General features: G+C 46.0%; 1 protein-coding gene and 1 long non-coding RNA gene across 11 annotated transcripts; one reads left to right on the forward strand and one right to left on the reverse strand.

The window, feature by feature from the left end:
- Window positions 1-205: 205 nt before the first annotated feature.
- On the forward strand, window positions 206-3,350 carry LOC136357284 (uncharacterized). The gene is made up of 2 exons (XR_010742516.1): window positions 206-2,205; window positions 3,146-3,350. It is a non-coding gene; the product is annotated as an uncharacterized lncRNA (long non-coding RNA).
- Window positions 3,351-11,851: 8,501 nt separating this feature from the next.
- Window positions 11,852-20,170, reverse strand: LOC9269668 (uncharacterized). Of its 10 annotated transcripts, none has more exons than XM_015766240.3 (7): window positions 19,860-20,170; window positions 19,659-19,774; window positions 17,960-17,986; window positions 16,296-16,356; window positions 14,643-15,037; window positions 13,006-13,564; window positions 11,852-12,558 (listed from the first exon to the last, which is right to left on the reverse strand). In XM_015766240.3, the coding sequence occupies exons 6-7, from the start codon at window positions 13,556-13,558 to the stop codon at window positions 12,134-12,136; spliced, it is 978 nt and encodes a 325-aa protein (XP_015621726.1). In that variant the 5' UTR covers window positions 13,559-13,564; window positions 14,643-15,037; window positions 16,296-16,356; window positions 17,960-17,986; window positions 19,659-19,774; window positions 19,860-20,170; the 3' UTR covers window positions 11,852-12,133. The 10 variants fall into 10 exon arrangements, with proteins under 10 accessions (XP_015621726.1, XP_066168440.1, XP_066168442.1 ...); XM_066312343.1 differs by having other exon boundaries at window positions 17,910-17,986; XM_066312345.1 differs by having other exon boundaries at window positions 17,960-18,108.

Here is a 20,170-nt window from a genome sequence, read left to right on the forward strand (position 1 = left end):
ATGTTGTATAAAGACATCCCAGGCTTTCTTCTTCTATATTCTCAGCTTTCTGCCAGTAAACCTAGATCTACTTAAATACTATTTCATGCATTCATTATTTGATATAATAGCTTGCTGAGTACGTTGTACTCACCCTTGCTTCAACCTCCTTTTTCATAGTCCATTTGATGTTCTTGCCAAAGTCAGGAGTTCAATCATATAAGTTAATTCCCTTTTAACTTAGTCCTCAAGTCTAGGTAATTTAAATGGTTTAAGTCTATAGCAAAACAGCAGAGTTAAGTCATTCTAAAGCTTCTGCTATAATAGTTAGCCACAATCCTATAAATTCCCTATTACTTTATGTAATAATATCTCCTTCAAAGCTATATCTAAACAAATGCAAAGACGATCTAGATCATTTAACTTGTATCAATCTACTGATTTAGGGCTTGATACAGTTTTAATATGTCGGTTACCGAATCATTAGTTTTGGGACCCGACAGTCCCCTTTTCCTCCACGAGGTCATCGCCGTGCCTTCCTCATCCTCCTCCGGCGAACCGACCTTCATGAACCGACATCCGCCGCCTATAAATAGCCGGTGCAGCCCTCGCTTTTCCCACATAACTGAGCTTCGAGCTCTTCTTCTCTCTCTCCTCCCTATGCCGGCCGTCGGCCGATCTCCCTCATCGGAGCATTTCCGGCCAAATCTTCGCACCTATACCTTCGCCTCGACGAGGCAAACCCATTCCCATAGTTTCCCCTTCCTTTCCCCCTTCGATTGAAGCCATCACCGTCAACCCCATAACCGGCCGGAGCAAAGTTACTCCATCACCTGTTCCGGCCATCTCTCTTTCTTTCTCCACCGAAAACCACCCTCCCCGGACGCGCGACGCTCGGGAACACACTTTTCCGTCGGCGTCGCCGCCTCCCAGCCACCAGAGCCATGGCGCCCCTCCTCCCCCTCCTCTCGTTTGCTCAGCTGGAAGAGAAGAGGAAGATGACGGGAGGAAGAAGAAGAAAAAGAAAAAAAAAAGAAAGGCTGACAGGTGGGCCCATGAACAGTACATTTTCGTATTTTCTAGATTTAATTCAAAACCCAATCTTTAGAAGCCCATATCTCCTAAACCGTAGATCCGATTCCAGTGAAACTTGGACCTAAATTCATCTAAATTCAAACCCTATCTTTTGACCCCAAATTTGCTATTTTAATATTTTCAAATACCGTTTGAATTTATATTTGCCTTTTCAAATATTTTCTTTTATCTCAAATAACCCCTTTAGCCACTAAAAAGCCGCCGGTTGGAACTTTACGCCTTCCATGGGGACATTCACGGTTTACTATCCCCGACGTCGGACCGTTGGTTGTAAAGCCCGGCAAAACCAAACCTAAGGTCGAAGTGCTGCTCCTGGCACCCCACGCCTCGATGCGTATAGTGGTCGGAGCTTCACTATTTCCTCAACCTCCACAGCACGCCACACAGTTAGCTCTTGGGCTCTGTGTGATCCTAGCCGCTCTGCCGCCACTCACGGTTGTCGGAGTAACACTTCTGCCCCACTAAACCCACACAAACCTCCTATCCCTCTAGCTGTTATGCTGTCTGTTGACACCGGCTAGAGAAGATACCAATTCTAGTCGTTATACTGTCCAACTCTAGCAACGACTAGCAAACACCCAAATCCCAGCCGATATTCATCCTACCTCGATATCGGCTTAATCAAATGAAACCCCAGCCAGCCTGCTGTCCAAATTCCATACCAACCATTTACCCTTCTACTACCCATAGCCTATGCATGAAATACGAGATGATATGCTATCCTATTTCAGCATCGACTCGAGAACAACTAAATCCTAACCATTCTTCTACCAAAGCCCAACCTCGACCAATGCTAGCCACATAACCACTTAACCAGTTAGACTATTCGTTAAACCCACACATGAAATATAAGTGACAAATGTTGCTTAATCTCCTCTAGCCTCCAACCCTTTAGAACCTACACATGAAATGTTAGCCCAATAATTCCTATACCCTATAAAGGAGATAGCTTATACCCTAAACCCTAGCTCTCTTAGCCGCTTATCGATCTTTTGTTATTTTATGGCTTTTATTGAATTTGGCTCTTCCTCTTCTTCAGTAGAGTTTATTTTATTTTGGATGGCAACCTGTGGTATTTCAAGGATCGGATAATCAGGTTGCCTACCTTGGATTTATTCGCGTTGGAGCAAGGCAAGTTATTATTCCTCCCCTTTGAGCATAATTATCCTATATTCTTATATCTCTATTCTATGCATTAGTCATACATGATTTTGAATGCATAACCTGAACATAGCAAACCAGATATGCTAGCTTTGCTTAGCCCTGCCTAGTTAGTCTGCATAAAAATATAATGAACTTAGATTGGGACAGTACGTAGGAATTGGTTGATTTCCGGGTGGCTAGTACTGTCTCAGTCGATATAGTTATTACCAAGTACTTATGTCAAACGAACGAGTACGACCGCAACTCTAGAATGGGGACAGACCTTGCAAAGTAAGTTATCTAGCAAAGGTGGTACCTCTGTACAGTGGTTCTATTTTAAGTCCTTGCGCAGGAGGCAATTATATGCCGCGAAGGGCAAATGTGACATTTACCGAGGCGCAGGTAAATGATTTATTGAGCTCAAGTATATATATATAATTGTAAAACCTGGTTGAGATGACGGGGGTCTCTCAACCAGTTCTCTCTCTAAAAACCTCGGGAAGCCAGAACTCCTCTCGCTACTGATAACGTTACGTTCAGAGCACATGAGGATGAGAGTTCATGGAACAGGTGCCACTGATGTTAGTAACCGAAAAGCTTTGCCATGACTAAGCTAATGAATATTGGTTGTCATCGATTTCGGGTAAAGCGTACATTTACTGCAGTAAAATAAACATGAATCTATTCGAATAGCCGTGTTCACGGAATTGAGTATCAGGACTCATATGGTACTTTGATTAGAAACTTAATTCAAGATTTTAATAAATGTTGCTGCATTTAAAACATCAGGCTTTCTACTTCTATATTCTCTGCCTTCTGCAAGTAATCGTAATCCTACTCAAATATTACTATTTCATTCATTCATTATTGAATATAATAGCTTGCTTAGTACGTTGTACTCACCCTTGCTTCAACCCCCTTTTTCCAGAGTTAAATTGAAGTTCTTGCCGAAGCCAGGAGTTCAATCATATAAGTTAGTCTTATTTCAACCTAGTTCTCAAATCTAGATTAGTTAGATGGTTTAAGTCTATAGCAAAACCTTAGAGTTGAGTCACTCTATAGCTTCTGCTGCAATAGTTAGCCACAATCTTGTAAATTCCCCTATTATTTTATGTAATAACAACTCCTTTGGAATCTTGTTCAAATGTATGCAATGAAGATCCAGATTGTTGAAGCTGTATCAATCTACTGATCCAGGGCTTGATACAGTTAAACATGTCGGTTTCTGAATCATTAGTCTTGGGACCCGACAACGGACAATATAACGTCTAGAGGGATAAGAAGATTGTGAAGGTTTAGCGGGGTGGAAGTGTTACTCCGATAACCGTGAGTGGTGGCGGAGCGGCTAGGATCACACAGAGCCCGAGAGCTAACTGTGCAGTGTGCTGTAGAGGTTGAGGGAATAGTGAAGCTCCGACCACTATACGCATCAAGGCGTGGGGTGCCAGGAGCAGCACTTCGACCTTAGGTTTGGTTTTGCCAGGCTTTACAACCAACAGTCCAACGTCGGGGTTAGTAGACCGCACGAACGTCCCTATGGAAGGCATAAAGTTCCAACTGGCGGCTTTTTAGTGGCTAAAGGGTATTTTGGGTTAAAAAGAAATATTTGAAAAGGCAAACATAAATTCAAACGGTATTTGAATAAATTAAAATATTAAAATAGCAAATTTAGTGTCAAAGGTAGGATTTGAATTTAGATAAATTTAGGTCCAAGTTTCATTGGAATCGGATCTACGGTTTAGGAGATATGGGCTTCTAAATATTGGAATTTGAACTAAATCTAGAAAATATGAAATAGTACTGTACTGGGGCCCACCTGTCAGCCTTTCTTTTCTTTTTCTTTTCTTTCTCTCCTCCTCTTCTTCTTCCTCCCGTCATCTTCTCCTCTTCAGTTAGGAGCCGAGAGAGAGGGAGAGAAAAGGGCGAGCGGGGCGCCGGGCTTCCAGTGGCCAAAGTGCGGCGACGTCGGCGGCATATTGTGTTCCCGGTCGACGCGCACTCGGGGAGGTTGGTGGCTGGTAGAGAGGAAGGTTAAAACGGCCGGAACGGCGACAATACGAGCTCAGTTTCGGCCGGTAAAAGTGGCGGCGGTGGTGGCTTATCTCGGAGGGGAAAAGGAAGGGGAAAGTAGGGGAATGGATTTGCCTCATCGAGGCGAAGGTAGTGGCGCGAGGGCTTGGGCGGCAGGGCTCCGGTGAAAGAGATCGACCAGCGGCCGGCATTGGGGAAGAGAGAGAAGGATAGAGCTCGAGGCTCGGATGTGTATGGAGGAAAGGGGCGACCTCATCGTCTATTTATAGGCCGCGGAGGTCGGTTTCCAAAGTCGGTTTGGAGGGGAGAAGGGAGACATGGCTATGGCGACGGCGACGTGAGAAAGAGAACGACGGCGCCGGCTTCGTTCTCCCATTGGTCGGCGACGGCGGCGCGTGCACGTGGCGGCCGCAGAGGAGTTAGGCGGCGAGGAAAGAGGTGCACGGCACGGCGTCGGCTTGGCGTGGTCGGCAAGGCGGCAGCGGCGGTGGCATGATTGTGGGCGGCGGTGATAAAGCCGCTTACGGCAGTTGCGGCGGCGTCGGGCGCGCGCCCACAAAGGACGAAGGGGCGGCTGCCTCTGCTCAGCTGGGCCGACATGGGCCAAGGAGGGAGATGGGCCGAAGGGAGAAAAGAGGAATTTTCGGCCCAAACTAAAACAATGGATTTCTAAATTTTGGAATAGGATTTGGATAGTTTGAATTTGAAGGAAAATTGAATGAGAGAGTTTAGAAAATATAATTTCCAAAAGAAATATTCCTCCAGTTGGTTTGAGTGCAATATTTTAGAGATGGAGTTTATTTAATGCACTCAAATAGAAATTCAAAATATTCAACACCATAAATAATATGGCTCTAGATTTGAATATTTTTAGGTATGTGGAGGGAATATGGAGGGAGTAGAGTAAATAGAATTTTAGCCCAAAATATGTGGTATGAAATTTAGATATTTAGATATGGGCTAAATGAAGTTTTGAATTTGGGGTGCAGGGATAAAGTCTATTCTCTTAGCACAAGAGCAATCATTCACAATATTTGTTATAATATTATTCTTGTGCCGAGAAGGAAATCAAGCCACAGGAATTAAATCAGTGGCTAGATCAAAAGGAAGATTTTGGAAAGGGGACTAAAGATAGGTTTGGAATCAAAGGATAGGTAAAGGATGGGTCGACAATTAATTCCAATAAAATTGGAATTGCAAGGATTTGGTTTAGGTTCAAGGGTAAAGTTGGAGGGTTTCTTGGACCATAATTCATGAAAATAAAAAGAGTTTTCAAACTAAATTTGAATAAAGGATTTTAGTTAAAACAAGGTTTTAAACCAAATCAAGAAATGCCTCAATTTAACCAAATATATATATATATTTTTAAATGAAAAACACAAAAGAGATTAAATACCAGAGAGGTTCTGTGTGAGTTAGTTCTAGGAGGTCCCTCTAATTATATTGTCCTAGGTTTAGGATGTTATTAAGAACATAAGAAGCGGCATGATGCAAGATTAGAAAATGACACATTTTCAGGATGTTACAAGGAGCTGCAGCAGTGGTAAAAACACTAATGAAGCAAATGCTGAAGTATTCAGTTCAATTAGCCTTTCCATCCACAAACAATATAGCAGAGTATGAAGGAGTTTTGCTAGCTATGAGAATGGCCAAAGCACTAGGGGCTCGACGTTTAATGTCACGCCCAGAAATTTAGCCCAAATTTTTAGACTATTTTGTGTATTAAATCCCTGTCCAGGACCAACCAGGGTACACAAAACGACAAGTAATAAACAGTTCCAAACGCAAATAAAGCGTAAAATACTTACATAAGAGGCACTTAGTCCTCACACCGAAAGAGAACGACAGCAGCGGAAAAAAGCGATCCTAGCGGGGCTTCAGCTCCACTCCACAGACAAAACTCAACTGGGGTCTAAGCCTTGGTCCTCTAAATTCGTCTTCAGCTCAGAAGCACTACACTTCTGAAAAGGGGGAATAATAGTAAGGCTGAGTACAACCACCGTACTCAGCAAGCCACACCAATGATGCAGACGTGCAAGGGGATACAAGGATGACTTGTGGCTATTTGCATAAAGGCGGTTGTAAAACATTTTATTGAGCAAAACAGTAAAACTGTAGAGTAATTAAGGTAATATTAAATCTCCACTGATCAACGCTACACCATGTTAAACAGGCCCAACCAACCCACCTGTACTATAGTGCATTGAGTCGATTTATTAAGGTGGGACTAATCACGGTGAATCTAGTCGACCGCCCATAACCGCGGGCACGGCTATTCGAATAGTTTTACTCTGGCCAGAGGTGTACAACTATACCCACAAGACACAGTCCCACGACACGTTTCCGTGTGCCGACATGCCACCACGACATACCGTAAAGAGGCCGTGTTAGGACCCTTCGCATAACCCCCTCTAACCGATCGCCCCACATCTCAGGGTTCGCCCCCGTCCCCAGCAGGCAACGGGCAGCCCTCCTCTCGTGCCGCGGTGAATCCGGAAGCCGATCAACCGGACAACCCAGCCGACCCAACTCCATCACGCCCACCCTCGCCTAGGTACGTTGGCTAGAGGAAAGCTACACTACAAGCCCAGCCGTTGCCCACGCTGGCTTGTGGTAAGCACGATAAATTCTTCCAGGGTTTCCCGCGAACTGGTCCTTAATTGCCATGGGTGCGACTAGCAAAACCATGCACCCACAGCCCACCATTCAGTCGCATTTTAGTTGGATAATTACGGCCATGAAGCATGGCCAGATGTCTCGAGCACGCAGCTCATTCTGATACTAAAAAGGTCTAATACTGTAATTATCCCATCAACTGAGCTAGTGGTAATTAAGCATGGCTAAGCATAAAGTTCTAGCTAGGTCACATAAGTAACATGAGCTAGTCGATTTATTACCCAATGTTGACAAAGGACAGATATCAAGTAAACATGGCACAAGCAAACAAATAGGTAATACCCGGATCCCATGTAATTAGCAAGACATGCAATTTTATTTACAAAAGATAAACATTTGTAAATTAGGATCAAAATGCTTAAGGGGAATGTGTGACTTGCCTTGCTTCTTCACAATAATCTTCCGAACTCTGATCCTCGTGAAAGCGATCTTCCGAAACGACGGGAACTACACGCTGGCATGCAAAACGAGGAAAAACTCTAATGAACACCAAGCAAACAGTACATAAAAAGTAAACAAACATGTAGAGCTCAATTTTAGATGAATTTTGCAAGTTGAACGGCTCAATTCGGAGTTCGAATGAATTAGATATGAATTTTAGAAGTTTTGAGCCATTTAAATGGATTTCTAGAATTATTAACGAATTATTGCGCAATTAAACTCGATTTATGATGTCACCGAGAGGGAAGGGTGGCGCCGACAAGCGGGACCCACCCGTCGGTGACTCAAGGGCTTCGGCCTACCGTGGACCAAGTCCACGGAGGCACGGGCTAGCGCACCACGTGGCGCACACGTGGCGACGACGGAGCACCGACATGGCGGCCACGTGTGCGGACACACGGGCGGCCCGGATGGAGACCGAGGCCGATCCGACGGCCCAGATCGATCGCGGCTGGGACCAATGGGAGGCAGCAGCCGGCTGTCCGACACAGCCAGCAGCGGCACGGGCGCGGAGCGCGGCGACGGTGGCCTGGCCGGACGGCCACCGGCCACTGACGGCGAGCGGCGGCGCGGCGAGCGGTGGCACGGTAAGCGGCAGAAGGGAGCGGGGAGGAGAGGAGGGATGCTCACCAAGGCGACGACGGCGAGACGGCAATGGGGAAGCCGGCGGCGGGCTCCTCGGGGAGGCAACGGTGACGGCGGTCCGGCGGCATTCCGCGAGCGGGAAACGGCGGCCGACGGTCGAGGTACCTAGGGAAGGAAATGAAAGGGTTAGGAAGGGAAGAGGAGATGCGAGGTGGCGTGAATCACCAGCCGAAAGCGAGAGGAAAAACCGGCGACCTCACCTCGCATGGTGAATAGGACTCCGACGATGATCTGCGAAGGAGGAGCGGCGACCGAGGATCTCCTTGTCCTTGCGGAGCCGAGGGAGGCGATGGCACGGGTCGGCGTGGACGGGAGCGGCGGCGAAAGGCGGCCGGAGGTGGTAGGCGGTAGGCGGTGGGGTTTTGGCGATGGTTAGGGGAAGAAAGGTGAGGGCCGGGGTGCAGTGTGGAGCGGCGACGCCGGTGGTGGCGACAGCACAGCGCGGCGATGGCGAGAGCGGCGGCTAGAGGCGGCCGGAGCTCGCCGGCGACGGCGGAGAGAGGGAGCGATGCGGGGAAATGGTTTCTAGGCGTGGGGAGCTCGGGGAAAGGGGAAAAAGGGATGAGGGAAGATGAGTGGGCCATTTTATAGCGCTTGGGAAGGGAAATCGTGGCCGGGAGGAGCGGAAACGGCCAGCGAAGTAGGGCGCCAACGTGGGGTGGTGGAGGGGTTAACCGGCGCCGATTTTCATGGGGAGAGTGGGGGAAATGGTGGAGAACGTGGAGGGGACCGAGTCCACGCTGTTGAATGCAAGCTCGGGAGACGGGAGGTGGCGGATTTGGCGGTGGAGTGGGCTGCCATGGCGGCGGTTGGGGATGGAGCTGAGGTTGGGGATGGAGCTGACAGGTGGGGTCGCCGGGCCCACCTGTCGGCGAGGGAGGGAGAAGGGAGGCTGGGAGAGGGAGGGAGAGAGATTTTATTTGGTTTTCTTTTTATTTAATTGATTAATTGAACTTTGTGACTTTAAAATTACTTCTCGAGCTCCGAAAATTCACGGGAAAATTTCAGAGAATATTTAGGGCACAAAGAATATTACAAAATATTCTCAGCCAATGATTTTTAAAGGAAATTTTTAATTTCCTCATTATTTCACTTGATTAAATTGCTTTAATTTTTATTTAATTTCTAGAAAATGCATTATTTAATGATTTTTAATCCCGAACGAAAATCGGGGCATTACATCTAATAATCAAAACTGATTCAAAATTAGTGGCTAGTCATTTTTCCAAGACTTTTGAAGCAAAAGAGGATACAATAGCTAAGTACTTGGAAGAGGCTAGGTTGAATGAGAGACATTTTTTGGGGATAACAGTAAAAGCCATAACAAGGGAGGAAAAGGGAGAAGCTGATGGAACTGGCAAAAGCAGCAACAGCAGGCCAACTGCTGGAAAATTCTTTCTTTGAGGTGGTTGCTCAACCAAGTAATGAAAGGAAAGAGGTGTTGTGCATAGAAAACAAGGATGATTGGAGAGAACCAATTCTCAAATACCTGGTTAGTGCACAACTTCCTGAAAAAGAAGAAGAAGCAAGGAGAATACAATTGATCTCGCGAAAGTATAAAGTGGTGGAAGGACAACTATATAAAAGTGGAGTTATTGCCCCTCTGTTGAACTATGTTACAAGAGAAGAAGGTATGAAGATGGTGGTGGATATACATGAAGGGTTATGTGGAGCTCATCAAGCACCATGTTCAGTAGCATCAAAAGTAATAAGACAAGGAATTTATTGGCCAACAATAATGAAATATACAGAAAGATATATAAAGACATGCAGAGCATGCCAAAAGTTTGGTCCCACTTCAAAAGCACCACCAAAAGAATTACAACCAATACCACCAGTATGGCCATTTTATAGGTGCGGAATAGATATAGTAGTTCCTCTTCCAAGAGAAAAAGGAGATTTGCGCTTTGTCATTGTCGCAATTGAATACTTTTCAAGGTGGATTGAGGCAGAAGCAGTAGCAAGGATAACTTCCGCAGCAGTACATAAGTTTGTTTGGAAGAACATAATGTGCCGATTTGGAATCCCAAGGGAAATAGTATGTGACAATGGGAAGCAATTTTAGTCAGGAAAATTCCAAGACATGTGTAAAGGACTCAATTTGCAAATCAACTTTGCCTCTGTAGGACATCCTCAGACAAATGGAGCTGTGGAAAGGGCAAATGGTAAAATCATGGAAGCTATCAAGAAGAGGTTGAAAGGATCAGCAAAGGGAAAATGGCCAGAGGATTTGCTATCAGTGCTTTGGGCCCTAAGAACTACAGTAGTCCGATCAACCGGAATGAACTCCTTTAGGCATAGACGCGAGCGGCGGCGGCAGCGTGGTGTGGACACGCGCGCGGGCGCCAGCAGCGAGCTCGCAAGGGAGGAGAGAGAGAGAGGGAGAGAGAGAGAGAGAGAGCCTGGAAGCTGGCTCGGGAGAGAAGGGGAGGGGAGGGGAGGGTTTTCGCGCTCACCTTGGAGAACGGAGGGGCGGACGATGAGCGGACGGCGACGGCGGTCCCGGGGGCGTCCTCGCCGGCGCTCGGGGAGGTCCCGACCGACACCGAGCGGTTGCCAGAGGCCGCAGAGCACGGGGTCGTGGCGCGGCGGCGACGGAGGGGTCGGACACGTGTGGGAGGCAAGGAAACCAGAGAGAGGGGGCCCGGGGCGCCTTTTTATGGGTAGCCGGGGAGGGGAAACGGCCGGGCGGGGCCGGCCAGCGGCCATCAATGGCGGCGGCTCGGTGGCGGGCCTTTACTCCCCACCGGCCGCGATTTTGTGGGGAGTAATGGGGGGGAAAGGGAGAGGAGAGGGTAGGGAACTCATCCCTCTCTCCAACGAGGAGGGGGCGGCGGTTGGCGGTGGGCCGGGCGGCGGGAGGCAGTCGGGTGCACCTAAGAGAGAGGGAGGGAAGGAGGCGGAGAGGGAAGGGGGCCCTAATGGGTGGGGCCCACCCATCAGCGGGAGGAGGTGGGAGTAGGAGGCTCGGCTCGGGCCGAGCCAGGCCAGCGCGGGGGTTGGGCCGGGGCGGCCCAGGTGGGAGAGGAGGGGAGGGGAGGGGAGGGATGGCTGGACTGGACCGAGTGAGAGAGAGAGAGAGAGGGAGTGGGTCAAAAATGGCCCACAAGCCAAAGAGGGATTAACCAGATTTTAATTTTCTTAATCAAGCCGACCGGGGTTAATGCTGCCTTAAGGATTTTTCCGGTGCTCTGCAAATTCACGTAAAAATGGATTATGCATTCAAAGGTGCGGGGAACTTAACTAAAAATTCCTACACCCCTTTTGAGTTGAATCTGGATGCCTTTTATGGGTTCGGGCTAATTTGACTTTTACAATTTCTTAGGAACCGATTAGAAAGGTAGGAAAATTTTAGGGTGCTTTAGGGCGCGACAGTTTTGCATGTAACGAATTCCGTTGGATGGAGGAAAATAAATTGAGAAAAACTAAAAAGCAGCAGAAGGTTGCGCTGCACAAAATTCTTTTCTGTTTCTCTTTCAGTTCCTCTGTTTTTCTACTCTGAAACTTCAGACTACTAAGTGAGGGAGTGTGAGTGAATCTGTGAGATTGATCTTGGCGTTTTGCGGACAAAATAAAATCGCACCGTAGCGTTTAGCACGTGCATATTAGTGTTTACCTGATGGCACTCTCTGTATACCCCTGTGGAATTGTAAAGCACGAGAATAAAGAACTGTTGTCTGAAGATACAAGTGGTCGTCTAAAGTTGGGGATTAGAAGAAACAACAATGGCCAGTGGGAAATTAACAAGAGTGGATTCTAACTGGATGCCACCTTCTGACAATGGTCAGAATGGACATATTGAAAATGAGAATTGTGTTGTTTCAGCAAGCAACGGTGATGATGAGAACGGCAAAAATGGAATCTATAATCCAGAGCCAGGAGAATTTGATCAACTAACTAGCAATGTCTATGATCTTGATTCTTCTCCCATGGATGCACATTTTTCTCCAGCACATAAGGTGACTCAGATGATGATACTGTTGTGTTATCACCTGGTGCTGTGAATTTCAGTTCAGCACATGACACTGGCAATGTATTTCCACCCAACCTAACTAAAGTTTTAGGAACATGTGGGGAACAAACGATAGGAGAATAGATCCTACTACTACTAGTACACCCAGTTTCACGCGGTCCACTCAGGACCCGTGAATCTCGCGTTCGACTTGATGGTTCTCCCGGATGACGTGATCATTGGCATCGGCTCCAGCTTTGCCCAGACGAGCGGCACTACTCCCATCAATGTGTGCTTGGTGAGGAGCTTCCGGAGCTTCTTTGCGTGGCACTTGAGCTTCTTCTTCATAGTCATTCCATCCTCAGCTGCCGGTAAGGGTAGTTCCTTCCTATATTCCCACTTGCTCATTGTGGCAATTCCAAGTAGTTCATGAGCAATCCTTCGGACACTGTGCTGACTTCCATGGTGTTTTTTCTGCAGATCGTCTTGAAGCCGTTGCATCGCGATCCTCACTTCCTCCTCATCTTTTTCCCTCAATGATTGGAACAGAAAATTGTCGACGTATTCAAGAATGTTGCTTGCCATCCTCCAGTGCCCTGCACAAGGAATGACTTGAATAATTACCATCACATCACTGATTAACTACTACTCCAGCAATCATATAATGTTGTACTCCACATACAGTAGTAGAGTGCAGTTGACAACAATTAAGTTAATTACTACTCCATCAAACAACAGACAGCTGCAGACTGATTACACTAGTGCTAACAACAACACATGATACTAGTTAGTAGTAGATGGATGAAACAATCAGCAGTATTAAGCAAAACAGTAACAAAATAAACATGGCATCGCACGAAATGAAATGAGCAAACAGAACAATCAACAACAAGGATGAACATCATCAAGTAATAATCAATCAGGCAAGGACTAATAAGATAGACATAGCATCCCACGAAATGAAATGAACAAACAGAACAGTCTGATTCAACAAGAAGGATGAACATCATCAAGTAAGGAGTAGATCGGAAGGAACATATTACCGGCAACCAAGTGAGCAAGCAGATATTGCTCCTTGAGTTCCTTGAGGTCCTTGGGCTTGGGCTTGGGCTTGTTGGGTACATCAGCTGGAGCTAGTGGAGCTGTTGCTGTTGCTGGTGACGACGGGTGACGGTACTTGTCCCGAATGTTCTGCACCCTTGAAATCTCATGCATGATGTCCAGCCGGGCTTTTTCCTTGGTCTCCAGCAGATTTGGATTGATCACGATGAAGCCAGGTACAGAGTCGTCGGCGGAGGCTTGTTCGATCTTGGATAGGATGAGAGGCGCCTCCGCTGGAGGAAGGTATGGCACAATGAACACTCTAAGAGGCTGATCGACAGGAGCAGGAGCAGGAGCATGATTCTCCGCCTGAACAAGAGCCGCCGCCAGCCCGGAGGCGCTTGAAACACGCACAATCCATCCGGCCTTCACCACGATGTTGTCGACGGCGTCATGGAGCACCTTCGGCTGGCCCTCCTGCAGCACCTCCACGGGGAGCCCGAGCCTCCTCGCCGTCTTGCAATCCTTATTCAGACGCGCCTCGGGGCATGCCATTCTCGCCTGCACTTGCAATTTGTATTTCAATCAATCACAACCAGACCAGAGGTCCAAAGCAGAGCACATATGTAAAAATAATCTTGCACCTTAACGAGCTGAGAACACGTTAATTGCAAGAACAAGCGCGCAGCGCGTGGAGAGGGAGGCGAACGAGATCACCATGGAATCACGGTGCTCGTCCCCCTACGGCGCGGCCGGCAGGGCACTTCATTCCCCCGTGCCGTATCAATCAGCAAAATCAAAACCCGACCAACAGGGAGCGATCGATCTACTACTCTACTGGAGTGGATGACAACAAGGACAAGCAAGCGAGAACGATCTACTACTCTACTGGAGTGGATGACAAGCAAGTGAGAACGATCTACTACTCTACTGGAGTGGATGAACAAGCAAACGAGCGAACAACCAAGGAGGAGCATGACTCGCTCGTCTCGTCGAGGTATTAGGCGAACGGAGATCACAATAATGGAGATGAAATCGTCTGCCTCCCTCTGCCCGGGCCCGGCCATTTCACATGTACTACTAGTACTAGCGCATCGGCAAAATCAAACCAAAACCCGATCGATCGCAACACGTACGCAACAAACCAAAACCCGATCGATCGCAACACGTACGCAACGCAAGAATGAACAAAAACAAACGCACAACTACTCTCCAACCTCAGTCGTCACACTCACATGCACCAGCAATTATCTAGAATTACACGATGATCCAGAGTAATCCATCCGGCGCGCGGTGGAAAACGAACGAGCATGACTCGCTCGTCGACTTCCAACTTGCAAGCACGGAGAGGAGAGAGGCGAACCGAGATCACCATGAAATTGCGGTGCTCGTCCGCCACTTCCGATTCATCGGCGAAAATAAACCAACCAGAACCACTAAATCACCCAAAACCCGAAAAAAAATATCCATCTCCCAGAGAAGATATCAGCACATACATAAGCAGAGCAGGCAAACACCACCACAACACAGCTCGCACTACATCCAACAAGAAGATCGCAGCGAGGACACAGATTGAATTGAAGAAGAAGAAGAAGAAGAAGAAGAAGAGAGGAGGAGAGGGAGAGATTTTGTTGCTCACCTTTCGGCGCTCTCCAATCGCTTGTCACGGCGAGGCGAGGAGGAAGAAGGTGAATGGAACACTGTAGCAACAAGCAATCTCCTCTCCTCTCGCGGTATTTATACACTGCTCACTTCTGTCACGTACGGGTACGGTGAGACTGACTTGTGGACCCACCCATTCCGATGCACCGTCCGATCTCACATCGACGCCTCTGGAACCTTTCATAGCCCGCACTTTTCGTGTGCCATGGCAAGTGCTGTGACCCACCCCACCGGACGGTGTTCGCCCATGCCATTGGGAGTGGAACCCACCCCTAGCCAGCCATCTCACTCTGGTATTTATATAAAACTACGTACAACTACTACTACTGTACTCATTTCTCCATTTGTCACGTATAAAACCCAACTGCATCACTAAAAAAAAAAAGCCAGGAAAGAGATTAATTAGAACCAACTTTAGGTACAACATTTGGTAATATGATGCATATCAGTTAACTAAAAACATCAAGTCTAATAACCATAAAAATTTGACATACTGGGGCAATGTATATTGGTCATAGAATCAAACCTCAAGGTTATTACACATTATGGTCTATGGAACATCGAATATTAACAAAACTCTCTAAACATGATTTACAGACCTCAACCAGATATGCAACGGTTAAGGGAATATTATTTAGTCCAAAGCGAAAACATGAGTTAAGGGGTGGTCCAAAGTGAAACTTTGGGATCTCTTCCATCCCTTCTTGCTCCTCCCTGAACTCCGGCCAGCCAATACCCAAAGACGCTGCACGCGCTCGAGCTCTGCCAGCACTGAGTGGCTTGAGCTCAGCATCCATGTGTGTACGAAGTGTGGACGGACGAACATATACAAAGAAAAAACTATGATGCAAGCTCAAGCCTGGGTGCTTGCCAAAGAATGCATGCCAATCCAACGAAATTCATGCAAATAACCCATCACAATCAAACCTCAAGAGTCATATAATAGAGGCTAAGACGCTACTGAGCGAAACAGCTCAATCTCAAAACAACTATCTTGTCAAACCATCACCCTCTCAGAAAAGCACTCCTTCCTAAGCGCGTTGCAAAGCGTACTGGTGCTCGGCAGCTGACTCGAGTGCAGCGCAACGCCGGTGGAGCTTGAGCATCAGAGGTGTCAACGGATGGAGCTCGTGCCACCCTAGCTGTGGGTGGAGCTTGAGCTCAAGCTAGGCCACAGTGCAGCACGGGAGGAGCTTAAGGGTGGCAGTGTGTGCATCCTCGGGAGTTTGAGCTCGAAACTCAACACCAGCTAGCAGAGCTGAGCGCATTGCAGCACTTCTGGATCCCAGCAGCTAGCCAGAGTTTAGGAGGAGATGAAAGAGATGAATAGTGGGGGTGGTTCAAGATGCAACCAAATGAAATATTATCAAGTCCAAAGTGAAAACATAGCTCAATGGGTGTCCCAAATTAAAACCTTGGTAAGAAAGTGTAGCCCAATGTGCAATTTACTCAAGAAAAAAAAAATGCATAGCACCGTTCTTCATGTAAGCAACGCCAAACAAGAATTATAAAACTGGACTAAGGAAAAATAAACTGAAATTCAATAGTTTCGGAGGCAATGATTTCAGAGGTGCTTTGAATTACACTTAAGGTACCTGTCCAACTGAGAAAATTGAGAAATGGGAATCACCTTTTTGGCACCAGAATATTGCATTATTTTTGTGATCCAATTGGCTAAGAACCAAGATCATCTGCAATGACAAGCACTAAATTATCAGACTATAATCAGGGAAGTAGATCATTTAGTGCACCAGCTACACGTTATGCATTTTTTCCTGTTTTGATTCCAAGAATGGTATGTGAGATGTATGCCATTGCCATAACAAAGTGCTCTTAAATGGGCCGTGATGTAAGCAAAATATTCAGCTAGTTAGGATTGATTATTCATTCAAACCTAGGGTCCATCCTACCACTAAACATAAACAAAACGCATCCACGAGCAAAGAAAGATTTAGTACAACTCCTTGGGACAAACTCCAATCTATTATGTCATCAGCAATTCTCATGTAAGCAAGAAAATAACTTTCAGCGCCATTAGATCAGATGGATAAAACTCTTTTTTTTATTATTTTCCTAGTGACAACACCAATTAGAAAAGCCATAATGTACACAAACCTGGAGTTGAATGAACAGCCAGAAAAAGAACAGCTACATTTCATGATAGAAGTACTGGAGTACATGGCTGGAGAAGCCACGATCTCAGTGAGGGCTGGTGGGCACCGATCAACCTCGATGATGGCTAGCTGCAGAACAAGTTCAATGGTTCAATGATGGTTGGCTCCAGATCGAGATAGATGGCAACGACCATGGCACTGGAGCAGGCTGTGGCCCTGGTGGTGCAGGGGCCTGTGCCTCGAGACCCAATGGAGTAGGTGTGAATTTGCGACAGCCTCGCGGCGGAGCAGCCAGATCCGCCCGGCCTCAGCCACGGCTCATCGGCAGCCAGGTGTACTGTTGTGTAGGAAGTACGCAGGCCTTGAGGGAGTGGAGGGGCGAAAGACACTGACCAGAGGGTCCCACATTGTTTTTCACCATGTTGCCACATTGGCATGCCACGTGGACAAAAGTGACAAATAGTTAAGAAACCACCTCTTAAGAACAAAAATAATAAGTGCAAATCTAAGAAGGGCATTTGGACAATTGCCAAACCTAATAGTGGCAAATAGTTAAATTTCCCAGGGATAGGGGGAGTAGTGCGTGGGATCAGAGGGGAGGTGGGGTGTGAGGGCGTGAGGCCGTGAAGGTGAGGACGCGTTGCTATGCGATTTGGATGATCTGGATCATTCGATCTGACATAGATGAATAGAGGCTGTTGGATTTGATGAATAAAGTATGTAACATGTAGGACTTCATTGGTGAACTATAGGGTAGATAGTTATAACTACCCTATAACTACAGACACGACCGCATATATTTGTGCGACGGAGAGGTTTATATAAATATACTTGATTCAATGGCTAACACCCATATAAAATTATCTAATTTTTTACACTTGAATTTTGTCTAAAACTTGTTAAATAGTCATCTAATTGTCTTATGATTCTAAATAACCGAAACTTATCATCATCGGGTTTTCAACTTTATAGTATTTAAACACCACACCAGCTACCACCCCTTACTCCTTTGCCTCCCTTTTAATTTACTTACCAGGGGCCTATCACTACTTCTATGCATCCTCATTGGTAACTTCAAAAATCGAGCTATAAAAGATCTAGATGTCAATCAAATTTATCACATATTATACCATATAAATCAGAGCAGCCAGAAGAAGCTGAGGTGAGGGAGCAGAGAGACCTCCTGAAGATGGAGCAATATATGGTCCTGCAATCCAGCTCAAGAAGAAGAAGTAAGTGCCCAAATATTTCAGTTTCTGGAGGAGCAGCTGGTGCTTCAGCACAAGGAGGAGAAATATTCAAGTGCCCAATTCCAGTAAGGGGGTGAAGCTACAGTTGCAGCAAGAGAATCACTCAACCTTCACAGCTTCACTAGAGCCATTAAACAGGTAATCAAGAGATTAAAATGGAACAGAAATCATATCATGGCATGATTGTTGTGTGATGCATATGCTAGTATGTTTAGGAGCTGTGTGCATGCAATAATTATATCCATTAAACCTGAACAATAAACTCCATTGCTGGCATGCAATTGAATCTGTGCATATACTAGTAGTATGTGTTGTGAATTATATAGTATATATATGCATCCTTGTAAAAATAAGTATGAGCACTTCAGCTATAACCGGAAGACCAAAACCAGGATTTAAATTGGAGCACAGTATATACATTCCTAGTTCATTAAGCAAGGAATAGTTTTGACGAGTAATTGTCAGCAAGTTAGTATCATTACAAAATAAATAGATTCCCAGTAAGATAACTCTAGTATAGATCAACCATCTAATTACATAGCAAACAGCACGAGGTATCTTTTACGTGATCTAAAAGTGCATTTGATTTAAGGATTTATATCTATGTGTAGTTTCCTTTATAAATCATAAGTCATCAAAGAACCGCATAATAAATCTTGAGTGGAAGAATAATGGAATTAATTATAACTTGATTGTTTAAAATCTTCGGAGCTTTATAGAAGTTCGGTGCCATCACTAGTTCAGAATTGTACACAGTAAAACATATAGAAACAATGCAGTTGTTGGTTTCATCGTAAATAAATTAAATTGAGCCTTTAGAGTTATGGGGCAATACAGTAGGTTTTTGTAGCAAATCATTTAATACAATAAAGCAAATGTTTAGGACAGGGCATCAAAATAAAATTATAACATATAGTTATCAGTTTATCAGTAGTTAAACTCTTCCTTTATCAAAATTCTAATAAAGTATTTCATAAGTTAACCTATTGTTCAGTAAATCATATAGGGTAATAATCAGGACATAAAGACAGTAGAAATAAATCATTCAAAGAAATCAGTCACCATCTATTTGTATTCAAGATTAGATTTCATGGGTTATAATTCTATTATCTATAGTGCAGGTTTTTGCCATGATTATCAAAGTATAAAACCATGTAATTGTTGCATTATTCAATATAAATCTTATTTTCAAATCTGATTTTATTACTGTGTCACTAATTTGAGAAATTAGATAATTTCAACATGCAAACATATATATGTGGTTCTGATCATTCTAGTGTGCTACTGATTCCGGTATTTCAGTTACTTTTATATGCTAGCATATATAAGGACTTAATCATGTTAGTGTAACTTTTTTTATTATCCTTTCTAATTTCATTTCAGTACTGCACTTGCATCAGAATTGTGAGCATTCATTTATCCATTCATAGCATATAGGCATCAACCAAATAAATCACTAGAACCAACAGAGACCACCATAAGCACAGCACAACATGACCAAGTTGAGTATTAGTGCTAGTCCATAATTATCCCCAATGCATGTCACGGCACAACATCATACAAGAGAGAACATCACACCAGAACATTGTCATAAGAATCAGATAAGGAAGGGAGAGTTTGAGTGGTCACCAATGGGGATAGGACGCAGCCGCCGGAGTTGCGCGGTGGTTGGCACCAGTCATCTCCACGGCAGCAGCGGCAATTGGAGAGGCGGGGCGACGGCTAGGGTTAGAGCTAGGACGAGACTGAGAGAGAGGGAGGATCAGGGGAAGAGAGAAAGAAAGAGAAGAAGAGAGGGAGAAGCAGGGGAGTAGAGGAAGGAAGCGGTACCAGGGGCAGGCAGCACCGGCCATCTCGGCGGCGGCGGCGGCGGCGGCAGGGAGTCGAGCATCCAGGGACAATTGGCCAAGGGAATCAGAGAGGAGTAGGGCTCGCACCAGTAGTGAAGGCCTGGAAACCTTCCTAGAGTCCATACGTCGCCAGAGTTTGGCCGGCGGCGGCACCTCGTGTTGAGCAACGGGAACCGATTCCTGGCAGTAGCGGCTGCTGGAGGGCGACCGGAGTTGGAGTCCGGTAGCCGGCGTGAGGAAGCGCGGCGGCGCTAGAGCGTGACGGAGAGGAGGAGAACGAGAGAAAGAAAC

The sequence above is a fragment of the Oryza sativa genome, chromosome 1 (genome assembly GCF_034140825.1).
Source record: "Oryza sativa Japonica Group chromosome 1, ASM3414082v1".
In the NCBI taxonomy this organism is placed as follows: Eukaryota; Viridiplantae; Streptophyta; class Magnoliopsida; order Poales; family Poaceae; genus Oryza; species Oryza sativa.

Excerpts from the sequence above, each read along its gene's own strand:
- LOC9269668 (XM_026026455.2), bottom strand. The coding sequence starts at position 16,319 with ATGCAATATTCTGGTGCCAAAAAG. Across the intron at positions 13,565-16,295 it reads AATATTCTGGTGCCAAAAAG|GCGAGAATGGCATGCCCCGA; the intron begins GTGATTCCCATT and ends TTGCAAGTGCAG. Across the intron at positions 12,559-13,005 it reads GCTTGCTCACTTGGTTGCCG|GGCACTGGAGGATGGCAAGC; the intron begins GTAATATGTTCC and ends TTCCTTGTGCAG.